We start from the raw sequence: 23363 nt of genomic DNA on the forward strand, positions 1-23363 counted from the left end.
GCACATAGTAAGCGCTTAACAAATACCATCATTATTATTATAAAGAGCTTTGTACTTAAGCATTTGGGAGAGTACAATGAAAAAAACAGAAACAATCCCTGCTCTCAAAGAATTTACAATCTAGCAGAGGAGATAGAGATTAAAATAAATTGCAGGTAGGGAAAGCAACTATATAAAGATATGTAGAGAAGCGCTGTGTGGGAGTTGACTACCTAAGCTTTTAGGGTATAGACTCAAATACACAGGTGACACAGAAGCAGCATGGTCTAGTGGAAAGAGCACGGGCCTGGGAGTTGGAGGACTTGGGTTCTAATCTTGCCTCTGCCACTTGTCTGCTGCATGACCTTGGGCAAGTCAGAACTTTTCTGTGCCTCAGTTACCTCAGCTGTAAAATAGAAATTCAGACCATGAGCCGCACGTGGGACATGGACTGTGTCCAACTTAATTATAGTGTATCTATCCCGGCACTTAGTACAGTGCCTGGCAAAAGTGCTCACAAATACTATTAAAAAAAAAACCAGTGGGAAGGGAAAATAAAGTGGGGAGATGAGAGATTAGTCAGGAAAGGGTTCCTAAAGGAGATGTGATTTTGGTAGGCTCTTTCACATTAAGAGGTGTGTTATAATACCTAATTGGGAAAATTAATATCATTCATTCATTCATTCAATCGTATTTATTGAGTGCTTACTGTGTACTAAGTGCTTGGGAAGTCCAAGTTGGCCACATATAGAGACGGTCCCTACCCAACAGTGGGCTCACAGTCTAGAAGGGGGAGACGGAGAACAGAACAAAACATATTAACAAAATAAAATAAATCGAATAAATATGTACAAGTAAAATAAATAGAGTAATAAATACATACAAACATATTACAGTAGGCTTTTGCCATTTCTAAAATGAGCAAAATATAGAATTATAATAATTATTATTATGGCATTTGTAAAGCGCTTACTATGTGCCAGGCACTGTACTAAGTGCTGAGCCAATCAGGCTGAACACAGTCCCTGTCCCATGTGGGGCTCACAGTCTCAATCTCCATTTTGCAGATGAAGAAACTGAGGCACAGAGAAGTGAAGGGACTTGCCCAAGGTCACACAGCAGACAAGTGGGGAGGTGTGATTAGAACCCATGACCTTCTGACCCCCAGGCCTGTGCGCTATCCACTGTGCTATGCTGCTTCCCACAATGCCATAGATGCTAAGAGAGTAGAGAAGGATTAATCTGCTTAATCTGTTTGATTTCATTAATAATAATGATGATGGTATTTGTCAAGTGCTTACTAGGTGCCAGGCACTGTTCTAAGCGCTAATACAAGCTAATCAGGTTGGGCACAGTCCCTGTCCCACAAGGGGCTCACAGTCTTTATCCCCATTTTACAGATGAGGGAACTGAGGCTGAGAGAAGCTAAGTGACTTGCCCAAGGTGACACAGCAAACAAGTGGCGGAGCTGGGATTAGAAACAAGGCCTGTGCCCTATCCACTAGGCAAGCAGCGTGGCTCAGAAGAAAGAGCCCAGGCTTTGGAGTCAGAGGTCAGGGGTTCAAATCCCAGCTCCACCAATTGTCAGCTGTGTGACTTTGGGCAAGTCACTTCACTTCTCTGGGCCTCAGTTACCTCATCTGTAAAACGGGGATTAAGACTGTGAGCCCCCCGTGGGACAACCTGATCACCTTGTAACCTCCCCAGCACTTAGAACAGTGCTTTGCACAGATTAAGCACTTAATAAATGCCATTATTATTATCATTATTATTATTATTATTATTATGCTTCCTCACCCAAAACTCAAACTTTTTCATAACAGAACTCAAACAATGTCCTGGTTTGGATTAAGGTTTTGGACTGCATCCAAGAAACCCTAAGTACGGTTCCCTCTCTGTTTCACTCTTGGGGGAAATAACAGAGCAGGTTAACTAAACCCGTCAAACTGGATCAATACCACCAAAGGGTAATAACCCATTCAATGTTGGAACAGAAAAACATACATTGTCACATAAAAAAAAAAACTAATCCCTCTTTCTGAACTCAAGGAAAGTGGGACCCCTCTCTCCTGGACCACCCTAGTTCAGTATCTTTGGAAGCTAAATTCTGACAAATGAGTACTGTGGGTGAGATGAGAAGATTAAAGGACGTTTTGATGTCTTTTTCTTCCAGCCCAAACAGCTCCTTCCTATCAATCAATCAATCAATCGTATTTATTGAGCGCTTACTGTGTGCAGAGCACTGTACTAAGCTCTTGGGAAGTACAAGTTGGCAACATATCCTATATGGTTGAGCTTTATTGGTCTCGATGAGGTCTCAAAGGTAAAGTGAATTTTCCCGGCATTAGAAGTCTGCTCCAGTCACTGTCCCACTTTCTCGAAAATGGTTCAATTCCCCGGGTCCGAATTGAAATCTTTGGCAGCAATTTTTCACCGAGTTGTTATTTTGTCATTTTATTATATTCCCCTAGGTGGTGCTCCGACTCCAATAGTGTGTTACAGCCGCTATTACACTATTAACTAATAATAATAATAATAATAATAATAATAATAATAGCATTTGTTAAGCGCTTACTACATGCAAAGCACTGTTCTAAGCACTGGGGGGATACAAGGTGATCAGGTTGTACCGTGAAGGGCTCACAGTCATCATCCCCATTTTACAGATGAGGTAACTGAGGCACAGAGAAGTGAAGTGACTTGCCCAGCTGACAATTGGAGGAGCTGGGATTTGGACCCACGACCTCTGACTCCAAAGCCCGGGCTCTTTCCACTGAGCCATGCTAGTAGATGAAATGATAATAATAATGATAATAATGGTATTTGTTAAGCGCTTACTCTTGCTAAGCACTGTTCTGAGTTCTAGGGTAGATACAAGGTAATCAGGTTGTCCCACGTGGGGCTCACAGTCTTAATCCCCATTTTACAGACGAGGTAACTGAGGCACAGAGAAGTGAAGTGGCTTGCCCAAGGTCACAAAGCAGACAAATGGCCGAGCCGGGATTAGAACCCACGTCCTCTTGACTCCCAAGCCCGGGCTCTTACCACCAAGCCACGCTGCTTCTCCATTACACGAGGACAGGCGGATGTCGAAGGTTTCACCAAGAGAGAGGGAAAAGATGAGAATAAGCTGCTAAGGTAAGGATGAAGCCGAAATAAACTGAGGCTTTCCAGAAGAAAATGGAGAATTCACCTGAAATTTCCTTTGGTTCTCCCTTACGGATGTGTTGCAGCACCCTAAATACAACTGTCTTTGTGGGGTTCAGGTTAGGAGTTGAGTAAAGAGGTTGTGTGTCCCAAAAAGCATATGGTCCGGACTCAAGGCTGTCAAGGTAATTAATCAAACAATGGTATTTCTTGAGCACTTACTGTGTGCAGAATACTATAGCAAGCACTTGGGGAAAATGCAATACGACAGACTCAATTCCTGCCGGGTAAGCACTTGCAGTCTATAGGGGAAGACTGCCATTGAAAAAGATTAGGGGTAGGGGAAACGTTAGAGAATAAGAATAAATACAAAAGTGTTGGTAAAGTCTGCAAAATTTTAAACTGAAGAAAGCGGTAGATGGGAATGTAGGAAAAGGTGTGACTTTAGTTTCAGGTGAAGTTATAGTGGTGGAAGTAGTAATAGGGGGAGGAGGAATAAGAGAAGAAGGAGGATGAGGTGGGGAGGAGGAGGAAGAGGAAGAGGAGAAAGACAAGGAGAAGTAATAGCAGTTATTAAGTGCCAAGAATTGTACTAAGTCCTGGAAAAAAAATACTTGGGAGAGAATTAGTCATGTTCCCTGATCCTCCAGGGACTCCCAATCTAAGAATGATTGGAAAACATAAACAACATAAAATTCAAGGCTCAGAGTCCAACATCCCGGGTGGTAAAGGGGACCGGTACAGGGAGGGCTTCACAGTGCTACCACCCAAGTCGTCCAGAGTCCAATCACAACTAAACCCTTCCCAGCCACCTAAAATTAAGTAAAGACCTTTCACTGAGGTTGCCTAACTTCCTCTTGGCCCCTAAGACACAGAGTATGTGGAGAAACAGAAACTCCTGACCTTAGGTTTTAAAGCCCTCAATCATCTTGCCCCCTCCTCCCTTACCTTCCTGATTTCCTATGACAACCCAGCCCACGCACTTGGCTCCTCTAACGCTAACCTACTCACTGTACCTCGCCCATCTAACCGGCCGACCCCTAGCCCACGACCTGCCTCTGTCCTGGAACGCCCTTCCCCTTCACATCCAACAGACGATCACTTTCTCTGCCTTCAAAGACTTACTAAAAGCGCATCTCCACCAAGAAGCCTTCCCTAAGCGCTCACTTCCTCTTCCAATCCCTCCTGCATCACCCTTGCACTTAGATTTGCATTCTTTATTCACCATATCCTTCAGCCCCTCAGCACTTATATGCATAGCCATAATTTATTCGTTTGTATAAATATCTGTCTCCCCCTCTAGACTGTAAATTCATTGTGGGTAGGGAACATGTCTACCAACTCTGTTATATAATACTCTCTTGTTCTGACAACTTGACACCTGTCCACATGTTTTGTTTTGTTGTCTGTCTCCCCCTTCTAGACTGTGAGCCCGTTGTTGGGTAGGGACCGTCTCTACATGTTGCCAACTTGTACTTCCCAAGCGCTTACTACAGTGCTCTGCACGCAGTAAGCGCTCAATAAATGCGATTGAAAGAATGAACGAATGAATGAAGTGCTTACTACGGTGTTGTACACACAGTAAGTGCGCAGTAACTATGATTGATGATTGATTGGAGAGCAAACGGCTGTAGATGCGTCCTTGGGTGAAACTGTAATATAAGTATTAATGTAAAAGGTTTGGGATATTTGACTTTTAGCTCAGAGTATCAACCTTGGAGAAATAGCGTGGCCTAGTAGATACAGCCCTTACCTGGGAGTCAGAACAACCTGGGTTCTAATCCCGGCTCCGCCTCTGGTCTGCTGGGTGACTTTAGGCAAGTTACTTAATTTCTTCAGGCCTGCTACTTCATCTGTTATTGTTGTACTGAACCGTTTATTGTTAAATCATACTCTCCCAAGCGCTTACTACAGTGCTCTGCACACAGTAAGCACTTAATAAATATGATTGAATGAGTGAATAAGTCTGTAAAGTGGAGATTAATAACAGTAATAATGATGATGGTATTTGTTAGGCGCTTACTATGTGTCAAACACTGTTCTAATTGCTGGGGTAGATACAAGGTAATCAGACTGTCCCACGTGGGGCTCACAGTCTTAATCCCCATTTTATAGAAGAGGTAACTGAAGCACAGAGAAGTTGTCACACAGCTGATAAGTGGCAGAGCCGGGATTAGAACCCACGACCTCTGACTTCCAAGCTCATGCTCTTTCCTCTAAGCCATGCTGCTTCTCAAGACTGCAAGATTAAGACTGAAAGCCTCATGTGGGATATGGACTGTGTCCATCCTGATTAACTTGTATCTATCCCAGTGCTTAGTACAGTGCCTGAAACATAGTAAATGCTTAACAAATACCATGGGGGGGGGCAGGGGATTAAAAAAAAAAATTCCTGATGTCATGGGACCCATTATAGCTGTCTGCAGGTCACCATTTTAGCACCTCTGTGGCTTCTTAAAGCCATTCTGTCCAGAGCTTCACAAGTAAAGTAAGGAGGAAGCCTTGTCAAATGACAGTCACCATAGGAAGGGACACACACAGGTGGTCTTGGCCATCAGCAATCTCTTTCCTGTCCGTACTGCACAATGGAATCAGAACTGGGAGGGGCAGAAGGAGAATGTACCTTAGATACAGCTTGGTCTGGCTATATCCAGTCCAAGCCATTCCAGAGACAGGCAACTCTGACATTTTAAAAAATATCTTTGGAGAAGATCCTCTTTTTTATGGTACACATAAAGAACTTACTGCATGCCAGGCACTGTACTTGGCGAGATACAAAATAATCAGGTTGGACACAGTCCCTGTCCCACATAGTGCTCACAGTCTTAATCCCCGTTTTTCAGATGAGGTAACTGAGGCACAGAGAAGTGAAGTAATTTGCCTAAGGTCACACAACAGACAAGTGGTGGAGCTGGGATTAGAACCAGGGTCCTCTGTCTACCGGGCCCATGCTCTTTTCATTAGGCCACAGTGCTTGCTTAACAACTTTCCCAGAAAATCCTCTCTGTCTTACCTAAATCCCTTTTGATGCATTTTAAACACATTTCTTAGTGTTCTCTTGCAAAGAAACAGAGAATGGCTGATCACCTCCTTCTTCCTTACCACTCTTCTAGACTGAAAACCATCATAAAATCTCCCTTCCGCACGTGAGGTTTCTTTTTAGTTTTCCCCTCATCGTCTAATTCTCCAAATCTGAAGTTCATTCATTCAGTCATTCAATCGTATTTATTGAGCGCTTACTGTGTGCAGAGCACTGTACTAAGCGCTTGGGAAGTACAGTGCTTTGCACATAGTAAGCGCTTAACAAATGCCATCATTATTATTACAAGTTGGCAACATATAGAGACGGTCCCTACCCAACAGTGGGCCCACAGTCTAGAAGAGACAGGTTATGTTCGAGAAGAAGTTATCTTCAAGAATTTCCTCTGAACCCTGTACAAGTTTCTTATGTAGTTCAGAACTGTTCATGATCTCTGGGTTTCATAACTCATCGGAAATGTGGACAGTTTCCTGATACAACTGCAGCTTTTGGAGAAGTTAGTGAAGAAGAGAAATCAACCTCTCTCCAGAATGTGAATGAGGAATTAAAACCAAACAAACAGGAAATGGTAACGCACCCGAGGCTTTGACTTCCCTATTTCTCTTACAAGAGAAAAATTGTAAAATTGAGGGAGCTGAGAAGATGCTGAAAAAGGACAATACTGATAAAAAATGCACTATAGAACTCCTAAACATACAAGTACAAGTATTTTAATTTAATCATTTGCATAGGGAATAGCCTTATTCTACTTTGTCCAGATTTGACTAGAGGCTTTGTGGATATTTTTAACCTTTCTGAGCCTCCGCTTATTTATTTGCCAAATGGATATGGTAATGCTTCCTTTCCACCGCACAAGCGTGTTACGAGGCAAAATTGATTTTACAAAATGCCGTGTGACTTTCAGAAGAAACAAGTTAGTTGGGTGCAAAGTAATCTGAATTTTTATTTTTGTATATGAAGTGCAGTGTCCCTGGGGAAGAATTACCAAAAAGGGAAAAGGTGTGAATACTGCAGAACACTTTAAACTATACAGAATCATTTGCCTATCAAATTACTCTATATTCCAAAAAATATGGTAACCATTTCTAACATACCAACTTCGGGCCTGCGTCCTTCCTCTGGTCTGCAATGTCCTCCCTCTTCATAACTGACAGACAATAACTGCCCCACCTTAAAAGCCTTATTGAAGGCAAATCTCCTCCAAGAGGCCTTCCCCTGTTTTCCCCTTCTCCCACTCCCTTCTGCTCCACCTTGACTTTCTCCCTTTATTCATCCCTCCCACAGCCCCACAGCACAGTCCCCCAGCATTTTTGTACAAATCTGTAATTTTATTTATTTATATTAGTGGCTGTCTCCCCCTCTAGACTGTAAGCTCACTGTGAGGAGGGAATGTGTCTGTTATATTGTACTCTCCCAAACACTTAGTACAGTGCTCTGCACACAGTAAGTGCTCAATAAATATGATTGATTGCTCCACACACAGTAAATACTCAATAGATACGACTGACTGACTGATACCAAGAGCCTATTATACAACTGTCTGTGAAAAGAATCGGTAGGACCTAATAGTAGTAGCACTTACTGTGTTTAGAGCACTCTACAATCAATCAATCAATCAATCATATTTATTGAGCGCTTACTTTGTGCAGAGCACTGTACTAAGCGCTTGGGAAATACAAGTCGGCAACATATAGAGATGGTCCCTACCCAACAGTGGGCTCACAGTCTAGAAGGGGGAGACAGAGAACAAGACAAAACATATTAACAAAATAAAATAAAATAATATTATTGTACTACAGTCCATTCCCTACCACTTCAGAAAAAAGTGGTTTGAGGCCAATAACCAGTAAGCTCTGGTTTTCCACAGTATTGCACCAATGAAAGAAAAAAAATATGTTGTAAAATTTTAATGTTTGGATACTACTCCAAAATGTTACCTGTATTTTTCTGGGGTTTTATAGACCAACATATACCTTTAGTAGATCCATCAGGTACAGATCAAGGAAACAGGAAAAGTCTACAGTTGATCATTACTATAATCTTACATGTAGCCACAAACAGATGCATAACCATTAAGGAAACCACACCAGTGCTAAGTGGGAGGGGCCCAGTAGCCATAATACCAAATAGTAACAACTTGTTTTAAGACAAGATTTTTGAGTACTGTGAGATAACTAAAATGTATGTTCTCATCAGCAACATCACCCAGAAAGCATAGCAACTCTATATAGGTGGAAAGATTGGATTGGCCATTTTTCTGCAGAAAATTAGTACCATGACTCATATTTCTGAGTTATCCATCGGAAGAATGTTCTTTAGGTGGAATTTAAGGATTGCTTTATTTTCGGTCATTCTGAAGAATGGGCCAGGTTTCTTGGAGTACTTACTCCGTTACTAAATTAGATACAGATGTCCAAGTATGCTGGCCAGAATCCAGTTCAAATAATTACATCCCACCACTTTTATTTTCCTCATGATTCAATTGTATAAGCTATTCTTTTTTCCCTTTCCCCTGGGCCTTCTTTTTCTACATATGTTCACTTTGCTGCTTTGTGTGCCCGAGTATGACTACCGGAGTTTCATGGTAGGGGAAGAGATTCCTGTTCATTTCGTTCATTCATTCAAATGTATTTATTGAGTGCTTACTGTGTGCAGAGAACTGTAAAATAATAATTATTATTATTATGGCATTTGTTAAGCACTTACTATGTGTCAAACACTGTTCTAAGAGCTGGTATAGATACAAGGTAATCAGGTTGTCCCATGTGGGGCTCACTGTCAATACCCATTTTACAGTTGAGATAACTGAGGCACAGTCAAGTGACTTGCCCAAAGTCACACAGCTAATTAGTGGCAGAGCTGAGATTAGAACCCATGACCTTTGACTCTGACCTCTGTACTAACCACTTGGGAGAGTACAACAATAAACAGTCACATTCCCTGCTACAGTCTAGAGGATGAGCTTTCAGCCTTACAGTCTAGATTGATAGTATTTATTTAGGGTTTTTTTGCATTTATTAAGCGCTTACTATGTGCAAAGCACTGTTCTAAGCACTGGGGAGGTTACAAAGTGATCAGGTTGTCCCAGGGGGGGCTCACAGTCTTCATCCTCATTTTACAGATGAGATCACTGAGGCCCAGAGAAGTTAAGTGACTTGCCCAAAGTCACACAGCTGACAATTGGTAGAGCTGGGAGCCGGAGCCGAGCACCTGTATATATGTATATATGTTTGTACATATTTATTACTCTATTTATTTATTTATTTTACTTGTACATATCTATTCTATTTATTTTTTTTTGTTAGTATGTTTGGTTTTGTTCTCTGTCTCCCCCTTTTAGACTGTGAGGAATCCCGAATATATATATTGGGAATATATATATATAGTTAATATATATACATATAATATATATATATAGTTAATATATATTTAGCACCTACTGTTCAATAAATATGATTGCTTGACTGGGAAAATACAATATAACAGAGTTGGTAGACAATCCCTGCCCACAAGGATCTTACACTCTACAGGGAGAGACAGACATTAGAAATTTAGAGAAGCAGCGTGGCCTGATGGAGAGAATACAGGCCTGGGAATCATAAGGACTTAGATTCTAACCCTAGATCTGCCACTTGTCTGCTGTGTGTGACCTTAAGCAAGGCAGCTTGTCTATGCCTCAGTTACCTCATCTATAAAATGGGGATTAAGGCTTTGAACCCCAAGTGGGACATGGATTGTGTCCAACCAGACTAGCGTGGATCTACCCCAGAGCTTAGTATGGTTCCTGGCACATAGTAAGCACTTAACAAATACCATAAAAAAGAAATTGTGAATAGGGGAAATAGTAGAATATAAAGATATTTACCTAAGTGCTGTGGGACTGGGGCTGGGGAGGGAGCGGTTCATCTAAGTGCTGCACTAAGCACTTGGGAGAGTATAACAGAAACAGTAGACGTGATCCCTGACTTCAAGGAATTTACAATCTAGTAGAGGGATCAGGCCCGACGTAAGTTAGAGATAGAATTTACAGATAGAGGAGTCTGTTTAAGTAGTAGGACATGGAAGTCTATAAGTAGAGAAATGCTTTGGGTGTGAGTGTGTTTCCATTTGTGTGTGCGTTTCAATGCAGATTTGCTGAGGTAATAATCAAGCAATGTAACTCAGGGAAAAGAAAAATTAATAGGAAAAGTCCTCCTGGAGGAGATGTATTTTTCAAAGTTCTGTGAATACGGAGAGACTATGAACAAGGGGTGAGAGTTGGGAGAGATGAGAATGAGGTGCAGTGAATAGGTTAGCCTGGGAAAAATGAAGAGTGCAAGTTGAAGTGTGTAGGGAGAAGGGAATGGATACATCAGAGGGAGAGGAATAATAATAATGATGATGGCATTTGTTAAGCGCTAACTATGTGTCAAGCACTGTTCTAAGCACTTGGGTGGGAGTACAAGGTAGTCAGGTTGTCCCACATGGGGCTCACACTTTTAATCTCCATTTTACAGATGAGGGAACTGAGGCACAGAGAAGTTAAGTGACTTGCCCAAAGTCACACAGTTTAACAAGTGGCGGAGCTGGGATTAGAACCCATGACCTCTGACTCCCAAGCCCGGCCTCTTCTCACTGAACCACGCTGCTTCTCTATTGAGGAAACAAATGCAGAACGTTGTTTTATTAAGACCACATCTCCTCCAAAATTCCTTCCCCAATTAAACCCCCATTTCTTTATCTCCTACTCTCTTCTGCATCCCCCTTGAGCTAGGATATGAACCCTTTAGTCACCCCTCCCTCAACCCCCTTTTAGACTGTGAGCCCACTGTTGGGTAGGGACTGTCTCTATATGTGCCAACTTGTACTTCCCAAGCGCTTAGTACAGGTCTCTGCACACAGTAAGCACCCAATAAATACGATTGATTGATTGATTGATTACATACACACCGGTAATTTAATTTATTTAATATTAATGTCTGTCTCTCCCTCTAGACTGTAAGCTTTTTGTGGGCAGGGACTGTGTCTACCCATTCTGTTATACTATACTCTCCCAACCACTTAGTATAGTGCTCTGCACACGGAAAACGCTCAGTAGATATGAGTGATTGATGTGATTGATGTTTTGGAAAACTGCTCAAGGCAGCAGGGAGATGTATGATGAAATGCCTTGAAGGAGTTTCTGTTCGATATGGAGAGGAACGGGATGGAGTTCAAATGCAGTTTATTTGCCTCCTTAATGGCCGGGGCAGGTTTCACCAACAAAGTGCCTCCTTGAAAAGAGGAGAAGCAGTGTGGTCTAGTGGATAGAGCAAGGATCTGGAAGCTGGAAGAACCTGGGTTCTAATCCTGCTCTGCCATTTGTCTGGTGAGTCACCTTGAGCAAGTCACTTCACGTCTCTTTGCCTCAGTTCCTTCATCTGTAAAATGTGGACTAAGACTGTGAGCCCCATGTGGGACAGGGACTGCATCCAACCTGACAACCTTGTCTCTACCCCAGCGCTTAGTACCATGCGCGGCACATAGTAAGCGCTTAACTAAAACCAAAACACCCCAAGGAAGAGACCCACAAGTACTCCATTCTGGCACCCCCACTCTCCAATTGGCAACCAGCAGTCCTCTCCAAATAAGAAAAGAAGTATTTGTTAAGCACTTACTACGTGTCAAGCTCTGTACCAAGCACTGGAGTACATTGATAGAAAATAGTCTAGTTAGTCAATCGATGGTATTTAATCAATCAGTGGTATTTATCAAGTGCTTACTATGTGCAGAGCACTGTTCTGAGCACCTGGGAGAGCACAATGCAACTGAATTAGCAGGCATATTCCCTAGTTAAACGTTTACTCCCGCCTCGTCCCCCTCTCCATCCCCCCATCTTACCTCCTTCCCTTCCCCACAGCACCTGTATATATGTATATATGGTTGTACATATTTATTACTCTATTTATTTATTTATTTATTTATTTATTTTACTTGTACATTTCTATCCTATTTATTTTATTTTGTTGGTATGTTTGGTTCTGTTCTCTGTCTCCCCCTTTTAGACTGTGAGCCCACTGTTGGGTAGGGACTGTCTCTATGTGTTGCCAATTTGTACTTCCCAAGCGCTTAGTACAGTGCTCTGCACATAGTAAGCGCTCAATAAATACGATTGATTGATTGATTGATTACTGTGTGCCAGGCACTGACGTAGATACAAGGTTGTTTGGTTGGACACAGTCCCTGTCCTTCTTTCTGTAATTTCCCATACTGAGCCCCCTCCTTCCTCTCCCTCTCCTCATCCCCCCAACCCTACCTCCTTCCCCTCCCCACAGCACCTGTATATATGTTTGTACAGATTTATTACTCTATTTTACTTGTACATATTTACTATTCTATTTATTTTATTTTGTTAATATGTTTTGTTTTGTTGTCTGTCTCCCCCTTCTAGACTGTGAGCCCGTTGTTGGGTAGGGACCGCCTCTGTATGTTGTCAACTTGTAATTCCCAAGTGCCTAGTACAGTGCTCTGCACACAGTAAGCGCTCAATAAATACGATTGAATGAAGGAATGAATGAATGTCAGCTTATTCGTCCCCACCCAACCCTAGATTGCAAACTCCTTGAGAGCCGGAATCAAACAATCATATCTACTAGCTCTATTGTACTCTCCCTTGTGCTTCGGATAATGCTCGACACAGAGAAATAATTTAATAAATATGATTGATTGACTGGTGTTACAAAAGAGGACAGAGTTTTGGTCCTTACGTAGATTATAATCTGTTGGGGGAGAAAAGACAAACACACAATCACAAAGAAAGCTGTTCTACAAAAGAGAGAGGCGTAAAACGAACAAATGATCCTAAAGAACACCCAAACTTCCACACATATTTTCAGATACACATAAGAGAGAGGGGATTTCTGAATTGATTGGAGGGAACAGATTTCAATCGTGAGTGGATTTTTTCTCTTGTTAGAAAAATATTGAGACTTTAAATGGATATTCATCAACAATATAAACTCGAGTGCTTCCCTACTGCGTGTGGAGTGTGGGCACGTGTTTGGTTGTATGTGAATCCTACGTAAATTATTAAAAAATCTCTATCTCTCTCACTAGACTGTAAGCTCCTTGAAGATGGGGATCATATCTTCTCTTCTGCATTCTCCTAAATGGTTAGTACAGTGCTCTGTATACAGTAACAGTTCAATAACTGCTACTGATTAATGTGTGTTTATATACAGCAGGGTCTGCTCCTTAGCACACACGCGGAGGTATTCCAAGTTGCACGGCCCAAGACTGCACCTGGAACCTAATGAACTAGTCTGAAACTAGTCTTTATGTTGCCATCTTGTACTTCCCAAGCGCTTAGTACAGTGCTCTGCACACAGTAAGAGCTCAATAAATACAATTGATTGATTGATTGATTGATTGAAACACATGCTACTGATTACAGGGCGGCAGGGGGAGAATGTGGTTGGCTCAGCATGGATCATCTGCCCTAAAAAGCGCACATCACACTGGTGGTGGGATACCTCCTACCTTGTCCGTGGGTGAATCTCACCATTACTAGTGTCTTTTTCAGCCACAGAGGAAAAACACACTGCACACACATACCCCCACGCACTGTGCATAACCCTGTATTAGGTAAGATGCAGTCCCTGCCCGAGAGGAACTTTCAGTTTACTGAGGAAATAGGCCAACACATATTGCCAAACACACAGTAGGAAGGAGTAACAGAATAGAAACAATGATACGAACAAAAGGGAACATTGTTCTCTGGGCCTCAGTTACCTCATCTGTAAAATGGGGATTAAGACTGTGAGCCCCACGTGGGACAACCTGATCACCTTGTATCCCCCCCCCCCCCCAGCACTTAGAACAGTGCTTCACACATAGTAAGTGCTTAACAAATGCCATTATTATTATTATTATTACTAAAAATACGAATGTACAGATGAGTGCTAAGAGGGGGCAACAAGAACTTGGAAGATGGAGACTCTGCTCCAAGAGAGTGTGTCTCAGGGGTCTACACAATTCAACCCAGCTCTGTTGACAGGCTGGCTCTGCCTGTGATTCAGGCTTGGAGTGGGTGTGTGACCCAGGTCCATATGACTATTCATCAGACCTCTCAGAGTCCTTTGTAATAATAACAATAATTGTGGTATTTGTTAAGCACTTTCTATGTGCCAAGTATTATCTTAAGCATTGGGAAAGGTACAAAATCAGCAGGTGAGGCACGGTTCCTGCCCCACATGAAGCTTATCGTCCAAGGGGGAAAGAGAACGGGCAGCGAATCCCCATTTTGCAGACAGAACAATTCATTCATTCAATCGTATTTATTGAGCGCTTACTGTGTGCAGAGCACTGTACTAAGCGCTTGGGAAGTGCAAGTGGGCGACATTGAGAGACGGTCCCTACCCAACAACGGGCTCACAGTCTAGAAGGAAACAACTGATTTGCTCAGAGTCATTCAGAAGGTAAGTGGCAGAGCAGAGAATAAAGGCCACATCCCCTGGCTCCCATACGCTTTCCACTAGACCACAGTGCGTCTCTAAATCCCTTTTATCAACTCCGAGAGAGGTAAGAGTCGGGGGGCAAGGTAGGATGGGAAAGAGGAGGGGTGGGACAAATATGGCCTCATCTCCCCCGACTTTTCTCAAATGAGAAGCAGTATGGCCTAGTGGATAGAACACAGGATTGGGAATTAGAAGGACCTGAGTTCAAATCCCCCCTCCACCACTTGTCTGCCGTAGGACTCTTTGGACAAATCATTTTACGGCTCTGTGCCTCAGTGACCTCACCTGTAAAATGGAGACCTGCACTATGTCCAACCTGACTGGCTTGTATCTACCCTATTTCTGTTATTTATTTATTTATTTATTTGTTTATGTATATTAATGGCTGTCTCCCCCTCTAAACTGTGAGCTCGTTGTGTCTGTTTGTGTATTGTACTCTCCCAAGTGCTTAGTACAATGCTATAATAATAATTATTATTATGGTACTTGTCAAGCACTCTTCTAAGCGCTGGGGCAGATACAGGTGATCAGATTGTCCCATGAGAGGCTCACATTTTTAATCCTCGTTTTACAAATGAAGCAGCTGAGGCACAGAGAAATGAAGTGGCTTGCCCAAGGTCACACAGCAGACAAGTGGCGGAGCAGGGATTAGAACTCACGTCCTCAAGCCCTTGCTCTTTCAACTAAGCCAGGCTGCTGTCTTGCTTTGCTCACAGTAAGCGCTCCATAAATAGACTGACTGAATGAATGAATCCATCTCCAGCACTTTAAGAGGTGTCTGGCCCACAGTGCTTTGAGCTAAGCTGCTATCTGCTTTACACCCAGTAAGTGCTCCATAAATACGTTTGAATGACTAACAATAATAATAGTGAGGGTATTTGTTAAGTGCTTACTATGTGCCAAGCGCCGTTCTAAGTGCTGGGGTAGATACAAGGTCATCAAGTTGTCCCACGTGGGGCTCACAGTTTTACTCCCCATTTTACAGATGAGGTAACTGAGGCATAGAGAGGTTAAGTGACTTGCCCAGAGTCACACAGCTGACAAGGGGGGGAGTCGGGATTAGAACCCACAACCTCTGACTCCCAAGCCTGTGCTCTATCCACTGAGCCACCCTGCTTCTCTGTGAATCCCTCCTTCCTCTCCCCCTCGTCCCCCTCTCCATCCCTGCCGTCTTACCTCCTTCCCTTCCCCACAGCACCTGTATATATGTATATATGTTTATACATATTTATTACTCTACTTATTTATTTTGCTTGTACATATCTATTCTATTTATTTTATTTTGTTAATATGTTTGGTTTTGTTCTCTGTCTCCCCCTTCTAGACTGTGAGCCCACTGTTGGGTAGGGACCGTCTCTATATGTTGCCAACTTGTACTTCCCAAGCGCTTAGTACAGTGCTCTGCACACAGTAAGCACTCAATAAATACGATTGATTGATTGATTGATTGATTGAATCTACCTCCAGTACTCTAAGAGGTGCCTGGCCCATAGTAAGCGTTTTGAGAAGCAGTGTGGCCTAGTGGAAAGAGCAAGGGCTTGGGAGTCAGAGGACGTGGGTTCTAATCCCTGCTCCACCACTTGCCTGCTCTGTGACCTTGGGCAAACCCCGTCACTTCTCCGTGCCTCAGTTACCTTACCTGTGAAATGGGGATGAAGACTGTGAGCCCCACGTGGGACAACCTGATTACCTTACATCAACCCCAGCGCTTAGAACAGTGCTTGGCCCGTATTAAGCACTTAGCAAGTAGAAGCAGCATGGCGTCAGTGGCTACAGCCCAGGCCTCGGAGTCAGAAGGTCATGGGTTCTAAACCCGCCTCTGCCACTTGTCTGCTGTGTTGACCTTGAGTAAGCCGCTTCACTTCTCTGCGCCTCAGTTACATCATCTGTCAAATGGGGAAGAAGACCGTGAGCCCCACATAGGACAACCTGATGACCTTGTATCTACTCCGGCGCTTAGAACAGCACTCGACACGTAGTAAGTGCTTTAATAAATGCCAGAATTATTATTATTGCCTGTTATCATTATATCGTTATTATTATTATTGCTCCTGTGCTTGGAAAGCAAAAGGGAAGGGGTGGGGGTTCAAGGAGGAGGCGAGATTCAGAGCTGAAAACCCTCCTACCTCAACGTAGGGCTCTTTGGCAGCCTTCCATCAAGTCCCCCTCCCACCCAAAATAATCATTCACTCATTCAATCGTATTTATTGAGCGCTTACTGTGTGCAGAGCACTGTACTAAGCGCTTGGGAAGTCCAAGTTGGCAACATATAGAGACGGTCCCTACCCAATACCGGGCTCACAGTCTAGAAGGGGGAGACAGAGAACAAAACAAAACATATTAACAAAATAAAATAAATAGAATGAATACGTGCAAATAAAATAAATAAATAAATAGAGTAATAAATGCATACATATATACATATATACAGGTGCTGTGGGGAGGGGAAGGAGGTAAGGCAGGAGGGATGGAGAGGGGGAGGAGGGGGAGAGGAAGGAATCAATTGTATTTATTGAGCACTTTCTATGTGAGGGTACTTAAGCAGCGTGGCTTAGTGGAAAGAGCACGGGCTAGGGAGTCAGAGGTCGTGGGTTCGAATCCCAGCTCTACCACTTGTCAGCTATGTGACATTGAGCAAGTCACTTAACTTCTCTGTGCCTCAGTTACCTCATCTGGAAAATGGGGATGAAGACTGTGAGCCCCATGTGGGACAATCTGATTACCTTGCATCCTTCCCCCCGCCCCAGTGCTTAGAACAGGGCTTGGCACATAGTAAGCGCTTAACAAATGCCATTATTATTATAGTTATTATTATTACTAAATGCTTGGGAGAACATGCCCTCCCTCCACATCCGCCAACTAGCTCTCTTCCTCCCTTCAAAGCCCTACTGAGAGCTCACCTCCTCCAGGAGGCCTTCCCACACTAAGCCCCCCTTTTCCTCTGCTCCTCCTCCCCTCCCCATCGCCCCCACTCCCTCCCTCTGCCCTACCCCCTTCCCTTCCCCACAGCACTTATGTATATTTGTACATATTTATTACACTATTTTATTAATGATGTGTATATAGGTATAATTCTATTTATTCTGATGGTATTGACGCCTGTCTACTTGTTTTGTTTTGTTGTCTGTCTCCCCCTTCTAGACTGTGAGCCCATTGTTGGTTAGGGACCATCTCTATTTGTTGCCGAATTCTACTTCCTAAGCGCTTAGTCCAGTGCTATGCATACAGAAAGCGCTCAATAAATATGGTTGAATGAATGAGTGAATGAATGTCTACTTTTGTTTTAATAATGATGGCATTTGTTAAGCTCTTACTATGTGCAAAGCACTGGGTTTTTTGTTCTGTTGCCTGTCTCCCCCCTTCTAGACCGTGAGCCCATTGCTGGGTAGGGACCTTCTCTATCTGTTGCCGACTTGTATTTCCCAAGTGCTTCGTACAGTGCTCTGCACACAGTAAGGACTCAATAAATACGATGGAATGAATGAATATATGAATGAATGAATGAATGAACGAATGAATGAAAAAATGAAAGAAAGAATGAATGAAAATGAATGAATGAATGAATGAATGTTTACTTGTTTTGTGTTATTGTCAGTCTCCCCCCTTCTCTCCTGTGAGCCCGTTGTTGGGTAGGGACCGTCTCTGCTGCCGATTTGTACTTCCCAAGTGCTTAGTGCAGTGCTCTGCACACAGTCAGGGCTCAATAAAAATGATGGAATGAATGAAAAAGAAAGAAAGAAAGAATGAAAAAGAAAAAAGAATGAATGAATGAAAAAAGAAAGAAAGAATGAATGAATGAAGGATTGAAAGAATGAAAGAAAGAATGAATGAATGAAAAAAGAAAGAAAGAATGAATGAAGGATTGAAGGAATGAAAGAAAGAATGAACGAAAAAGAAAGAAAGAAAGAAAGAGGGAATGAAAGAAAGAGTGAATGAAAAAGAAAGAATAAAAATTGAAGAAAGAATGAACAAAAAATGAAAGAAAGAATGAATAAAAAATGAAAGAAAGAATGAATAAAAAATGAAAGAAAGAAAGAATGAAGGAATGAAGGAATGAAAGAATGAATGAAAAAGAAAGAATGAATAAAAAATGAAAGAAAGGAAGAATGAATAAAAAATGAAAGGAACAAAGGAAGAAAAAAGATGAATGAATGAATGAAAAAGGAAAGAAAGAATGAATGAAAAAATGAAAGAAAGAACGAAAGAAAGAGTGAATGAATGAATGAAGGAATGAAAGAAAGAATGAATGAAAAAGAAGGAAAGAATGAATGAATGAAAAAAGAAAGAATGAATGAAGGGTTGAAGGAATGAATGAAAGAATGAATGAATGAAGAAATGAAAGAATGAATAAGAAAGAATGAATGAAAAACGAAATAATGAATGAAGGAAGGAAGGAAGGAAGGAAAGAGAATGAATGAAAAAGAAAGAAAGAAAGAATGAATGAATGAAAAAAGAAAGAAAGAAAAAGAAAGGAAAAGAAAGAAAGAAAGAAAGAAAGAAAGAAAGAAAGAAAAAGAAAGAAAGAAAGAAAAGAATTCATTCAATTGTATTTATTGAGCTCTTACAGTGTGCAGAGCACTGTACTAAGCGCTTGGGAAGTACAAGTTGGCAACATATAGAGACGGTCCCTACCCAACAGTGGGCTCACAGTCTAGAAGAGTGGGCTCACAGTCTAGAAGAATGAATGAAGGATTGAAGGAATGAAAGAAAGAACGAATGAAAAAGAAAGAAAGAATGAATGAAAAAGAAAGAAACAAAGAATGAATGAATGAAAAAAGAAGGAAAGAAAGAATGACAAGGATTGAAGTAATGAAAGAAAGAACGAATGAAAAAGAAAGAAAGAAAGAATGAATGAAAAAGAAAGAATGAATGAATGAAAAAGAAAGAAAGAATGAATGAATGAATGAAAAAAGAAGGAAAGAAAGAACGACAACGATTGAAGGAATGAAAGAAAGAAGGAATGAAAAAGAAAGAAAGAATGAATGAAAAAGAATGAATGAATGAAAAAAGAAGGAAAGAATGACAAGGATTGAAGGAATGAAAGAAAGAATGAATGAAAAAGAAAGAATGAAGAAAGAAAGAAGGAATGAAAGAATGAATGAAAAGAAGAAAGAAAGAATGAATAAATAATGAAAGAAAGAATGAATGAAAAAAGAAGGAAAGAAAGAATGACAAGGATTGAAGGAATGAAAGAAAGAACGAATGAAAAAGAAAGAAAGAATGAATAAAAAAAAAGAAAGAATGAATGAATGAAAAAAGAAGGAAAGAAAGAATGACAAGGATTGAAGGAATGAAAGAAAGAACGAATGAAAAAGAAAGAAAGAAAGAATGAAAAAGAAAGAATGAATGAAAAAAGAAGGAAAGAAAGAATGACAACGATTGAAGGAATGAAAGAACGAATGAAAAAGAAAGAAAGAAAGAATGAATGAAAAAGAAAGAATGAATGAAAAAAGAAGGAAAGAAAGAATGACAAGGATTGAAGGAATGAAAGAAAGAACGAATGAAAAGGAAAGAAAGAAAGAATGAAAAAGAAAGAAAGAATGAATGAATGAAAAAAGAAGGAAAGAATGACAAGGATTGAAGGAATGAAAGAAATAACAATGAAAAAGAAAGAAAGAATGAATGAAAAAGAAAGAAAGAATGAATGAATGAAAAAAGAAGGAAAGAAAGAATGACAAGGATTGAAGGAATGAAAGAAAGAACGAATGAAAAAGAAAGAAAGAAAGAAAGAATGAAAAAGAAAGAAAGAATGAATGAATGAAAAAAGAAGGAAAGAATGACAAGGATTGAAGGAATGAAAGAATGAAAAAAGAAAGAAAGAAGGAATGAAAGAATGAATGAAAAAGAAGAAAGAAAGAATGAATAAAAGATGAAAGAAAGAATGACTGAATAAAAAATGAGACAGGAAGAAAGATGAATGAATGAATGAAAAAAGAAAGAATGAAAAAATGAAAGAAAGAATGAATGAATGAATGACAAAAAGACAGAATGAATGAATAAACAAGAAAGAAAGAATGCATGAATGAAGAAATGAAAGAAAGAACGAAAGAAAGAGTGAGTGAGTGAGTGAGTGAGTGAGTGAGTGAGTGAGTGAGTGAGTGACTGACTGACTGAGGGAGTGAGGGAGTGAGGGAGTGAGGGAGTGAGGGCGCAGGGGGGTTGTGGGCGTGGCCTCAGGAGAGGACACGCCCCTGTTCCTCGTGGCAGAGGGGCGGGGCTGTCCCGGCTCTGCGCCTGCGTGGTGTGTGTCGCGCGCCCGGGCGCGCGCGGGGGCGGGGGGCGGTGCGCGCGCAGGTGGGGGGGGGTTAGCGGGGCGGTGCTGGCCCTGCCGGTGCTCGTTGCCCGGTGGCCGGTGGCGGAGGCGGGCCCGTGAGGCGACGGGGACCTTCGGCCCTGTCCGTCCGCCTGTCCGCCCGCCTGTCCGCCCGTGTCCGTGGGGCCGGCCCCCGCGCCCAACTTGCCCTCCCGCGGGGCATGGAGCGGGCCCGGACCCTCCTCAGCCTCCGCCGGGAGCCGCGAGGGAAAAGGAGGAGGAGGAGGAGGAGGGGGGGGCTCCTCCCCCGGGCGGCCCGCCGCTGAGGGCACGGCCACGGCCACGGCCACGGCGACGACGACGAGGAGAAGGCGGAGGAGGAGGAGGAGGACGAGCCTCGATCGGCCTGCATGGCCCTGCCGCCGCTGGGGCCCCGCCTTGGCAGCCCCCTCCTCACCTGAGCCGAGGGGCGGGGGACTGGCCTCCTCCCACCGACCAGCGGGACCAAGGCAATCCTGCTGCCCGCGGGGCTCGGATGTCCTTAGACCCCGGGGTCCGCAGGTCCTGCCGCCCAGTCAGTCAGTCAGTCAGTCGTATTTATTGAGCGCTTACTGTGTGCACAGCACTGGACTAAGCGCTTGGGAAGTACTGGGGGTCCGCAGGCCCTGCTGCCCTTAAGCCCGGGGGTCCTCAGGTCCTCCTGCCCAGAGGCCTGGGGATCCGCGGGTCCTTCTGCCCAAAGGGCCCGGGGGTCCGCAGGTCCTGCTGCCCAGAGGCCCGGGGGTCCTTAGGAGGACCTTCTGTTCAGAGGCCTTGGGGGTCCGCAGGTCCTGCTGCCCGGAGGCCTGGGGGTCCTTAGGAGGACCTTCTGCCCGGAGGACTTGGGGGTCCGCAGGTCCTTCTGCCCAGAGGCCTGGGGGTCCTAAGGAGGACCTTCTGCCCAGAGGACTTGGGGGTCCTTAGGTCCTGCTGCCCAGAGGCCTGGGGATCCTTAGGAGGACCTTCTGCCCAGAGGACTTGGGGGTCCGCAGGTCCTGCTGCCCAGGGGCCTGGGGGTCCTTAGGAGGACCTTCTGTTCAGAGGCCTTGGGGGTCCGCAGGTCCTGCTGCCCAGAGGGCCCGGGGATCCTTAGGTCCTGCTGCCCAGAGGGCCCGGGGGTCCTTAGAGTCTTCTGCCCAGAGGCCTGGGACCCATAGGAAGCCCTTCTGTCCAGGGGCCCGGGGGTCCTTAGGTCCTTCTGCCCAGAGGCCCGGGGGTCCTTAGGTCCTTCTGCCCAGAGGCCCGGGGGTCCTTAGGTCCTTCTGCCCAGAGGCCCGGGGGTCCTTAGGTCCTTCTGCCCAGAGGCCCGGGGGTCCTTAGGGCCTTCTGCCCAGAGGCCCGGGGGTCCTTAGGGCCTTCTGCCCAGAGGCCCGGGGGTCCTTAGGGCCTTCTGCCCAGAGGCCCGGGGGTCCTTAGGGCCTTCTGCCCAGAGGCCCGGGGGTCCTTAGGGCCTTCTGCCCAGAAGCCGGGGGTGACCTTAGGGCCTTCTGCCCGGAGACCCCTGGGGTCATTAGGTCCTGCTGCCCAGAGGCCCGGGGGTCCTTAGATCCCGCTGCCCAGAGGCCCGGGGGTCCTTAGATCCCGCTGCCCAGAGGCCCGGGGGTCCTTAGATCCCGCTGCCCCGAGGCCCGGGGGTCCTTAGATCCCGCTGCCCCGAGGCCCGGGGGTCCTTAGGTCCCGCTGCCCAGAGGCCCGGGGGTCTTTAGGAGGACCCGGGGGTCCTTAGGCTAGGCGGCAAAGCCGTCGGGGGGCGGGTGGAAGATGGTGAGCCCTCGGACTTGTCCGCGGTGGGGCCGGCGGGCCCCCCGGCTGGGCGCCCTGGCCGTCTGGAACTGTTGCCTGTTGCTGGCCGGGGCGGACAACGTCAGCCAGGAGTATTTCACCGCCCTCATCAACGTGACCGTGCAGGACTCCGGCCGGGCGGCCCCCGTCCTGCTCCGGATCGACCGCGGCCGCTACGGGCTGGACTCCCCCAAGGTGGAAGTCAAAGGGCTGGTCCTGGCACCCGTGCCCCTCCACGGAGGTAAATGCACCCCCTCTCCCCCCCAGAGTGGGGGGACGGACCCCCGGGGGGTCGCCAGCATCAGGGGACCCGGGGACCAGCTCCCAGAAGCTAACAATGATGGCATTTATCGAGCCATCAGATATTAGGGACTGTCTCTATATGTTGCCAATTTGTACTTCCCAAGCGCTTAGTACAGTGCTCTGCACATAGTAAGCGCTCAATAAATACGATTGATGATTAAGTGCTTAATATTAAGCACTGTTCTAAGCGCTGGGGAGGTTACAAGGTGATAAGGTCTTCCCACGGGGGGCTCCCAGTCTTCACCCCCATTTTACAGATGAGGGAACTGAGGCACAGTGATGTGACTTGTCCAAGGTCGCACAACTGACAGTTGGCAGAGTCGGGAGTTGAACCCATGACCCCCGA

General features: G+C 44.3%; 2 protein-coding genes across 3 annotated transcripts in view; one reads left to right on the forward strand and one right to left on the reverse strand.

Moving 5' to 3' along the window:
* Positions 1-2276: 2276 nt before the first annotated feature.
* LOC119949847 (basic salivary proline-rich protein 3-like) lies at positions 2277-22443 on the reverse strand. The gene is made up of 6 exons (XM_038771688.1): positions 22409-22443; positions 21911-22098; positions 21691-21815; positions 20830-21411; positions 12892-12903; positions 2277-2393 (listed from the first exon to the last, which is right to left on the reverse strand). The coding sequence occupies exons 1-6, from the start codon at positions 22441-22443 to the stop codon at positions 2277-2279; spliced, it is 1059 nt and encodes a 352-aa protein (XP_038627616.1).
* Positions 21048-23363, forward strand: part of RNF130 (ring finger protein 130) — a 121014-nt gene continuing 118698 nt past the window's right edge. For both annotated transcript variants that reach the window (XM_038772151.1, XM_038772150.1), the window contains exon 1: positions 21048-22955. In XM_038772151.1, the coding sequence (XP_038628079.1) occupies positions 22694-22955 (262 nt within the window). In that variant the 5' untranslated portion in view covers positions 21048-22693. The remainder of the gene's footprint in view (positions 22956-23363) is intronic.

Source organism: Tachyglossus aculeatus, chromosome X1, assembly GCF_015852505.1.
Source record: "Tachyglossus aculeatus isolate mTacAcu1 chromosome X1, mTacAcu1.pri, whole genome shotgun sequence".
Taxonomy (NCBI): domain Eukaryota; kingdom Metazoa; phylum Chordata; class Mammalia; order Monotremata; family Tachyglossidae; genus Tachyglossus; species Tachyglossus aculeatus.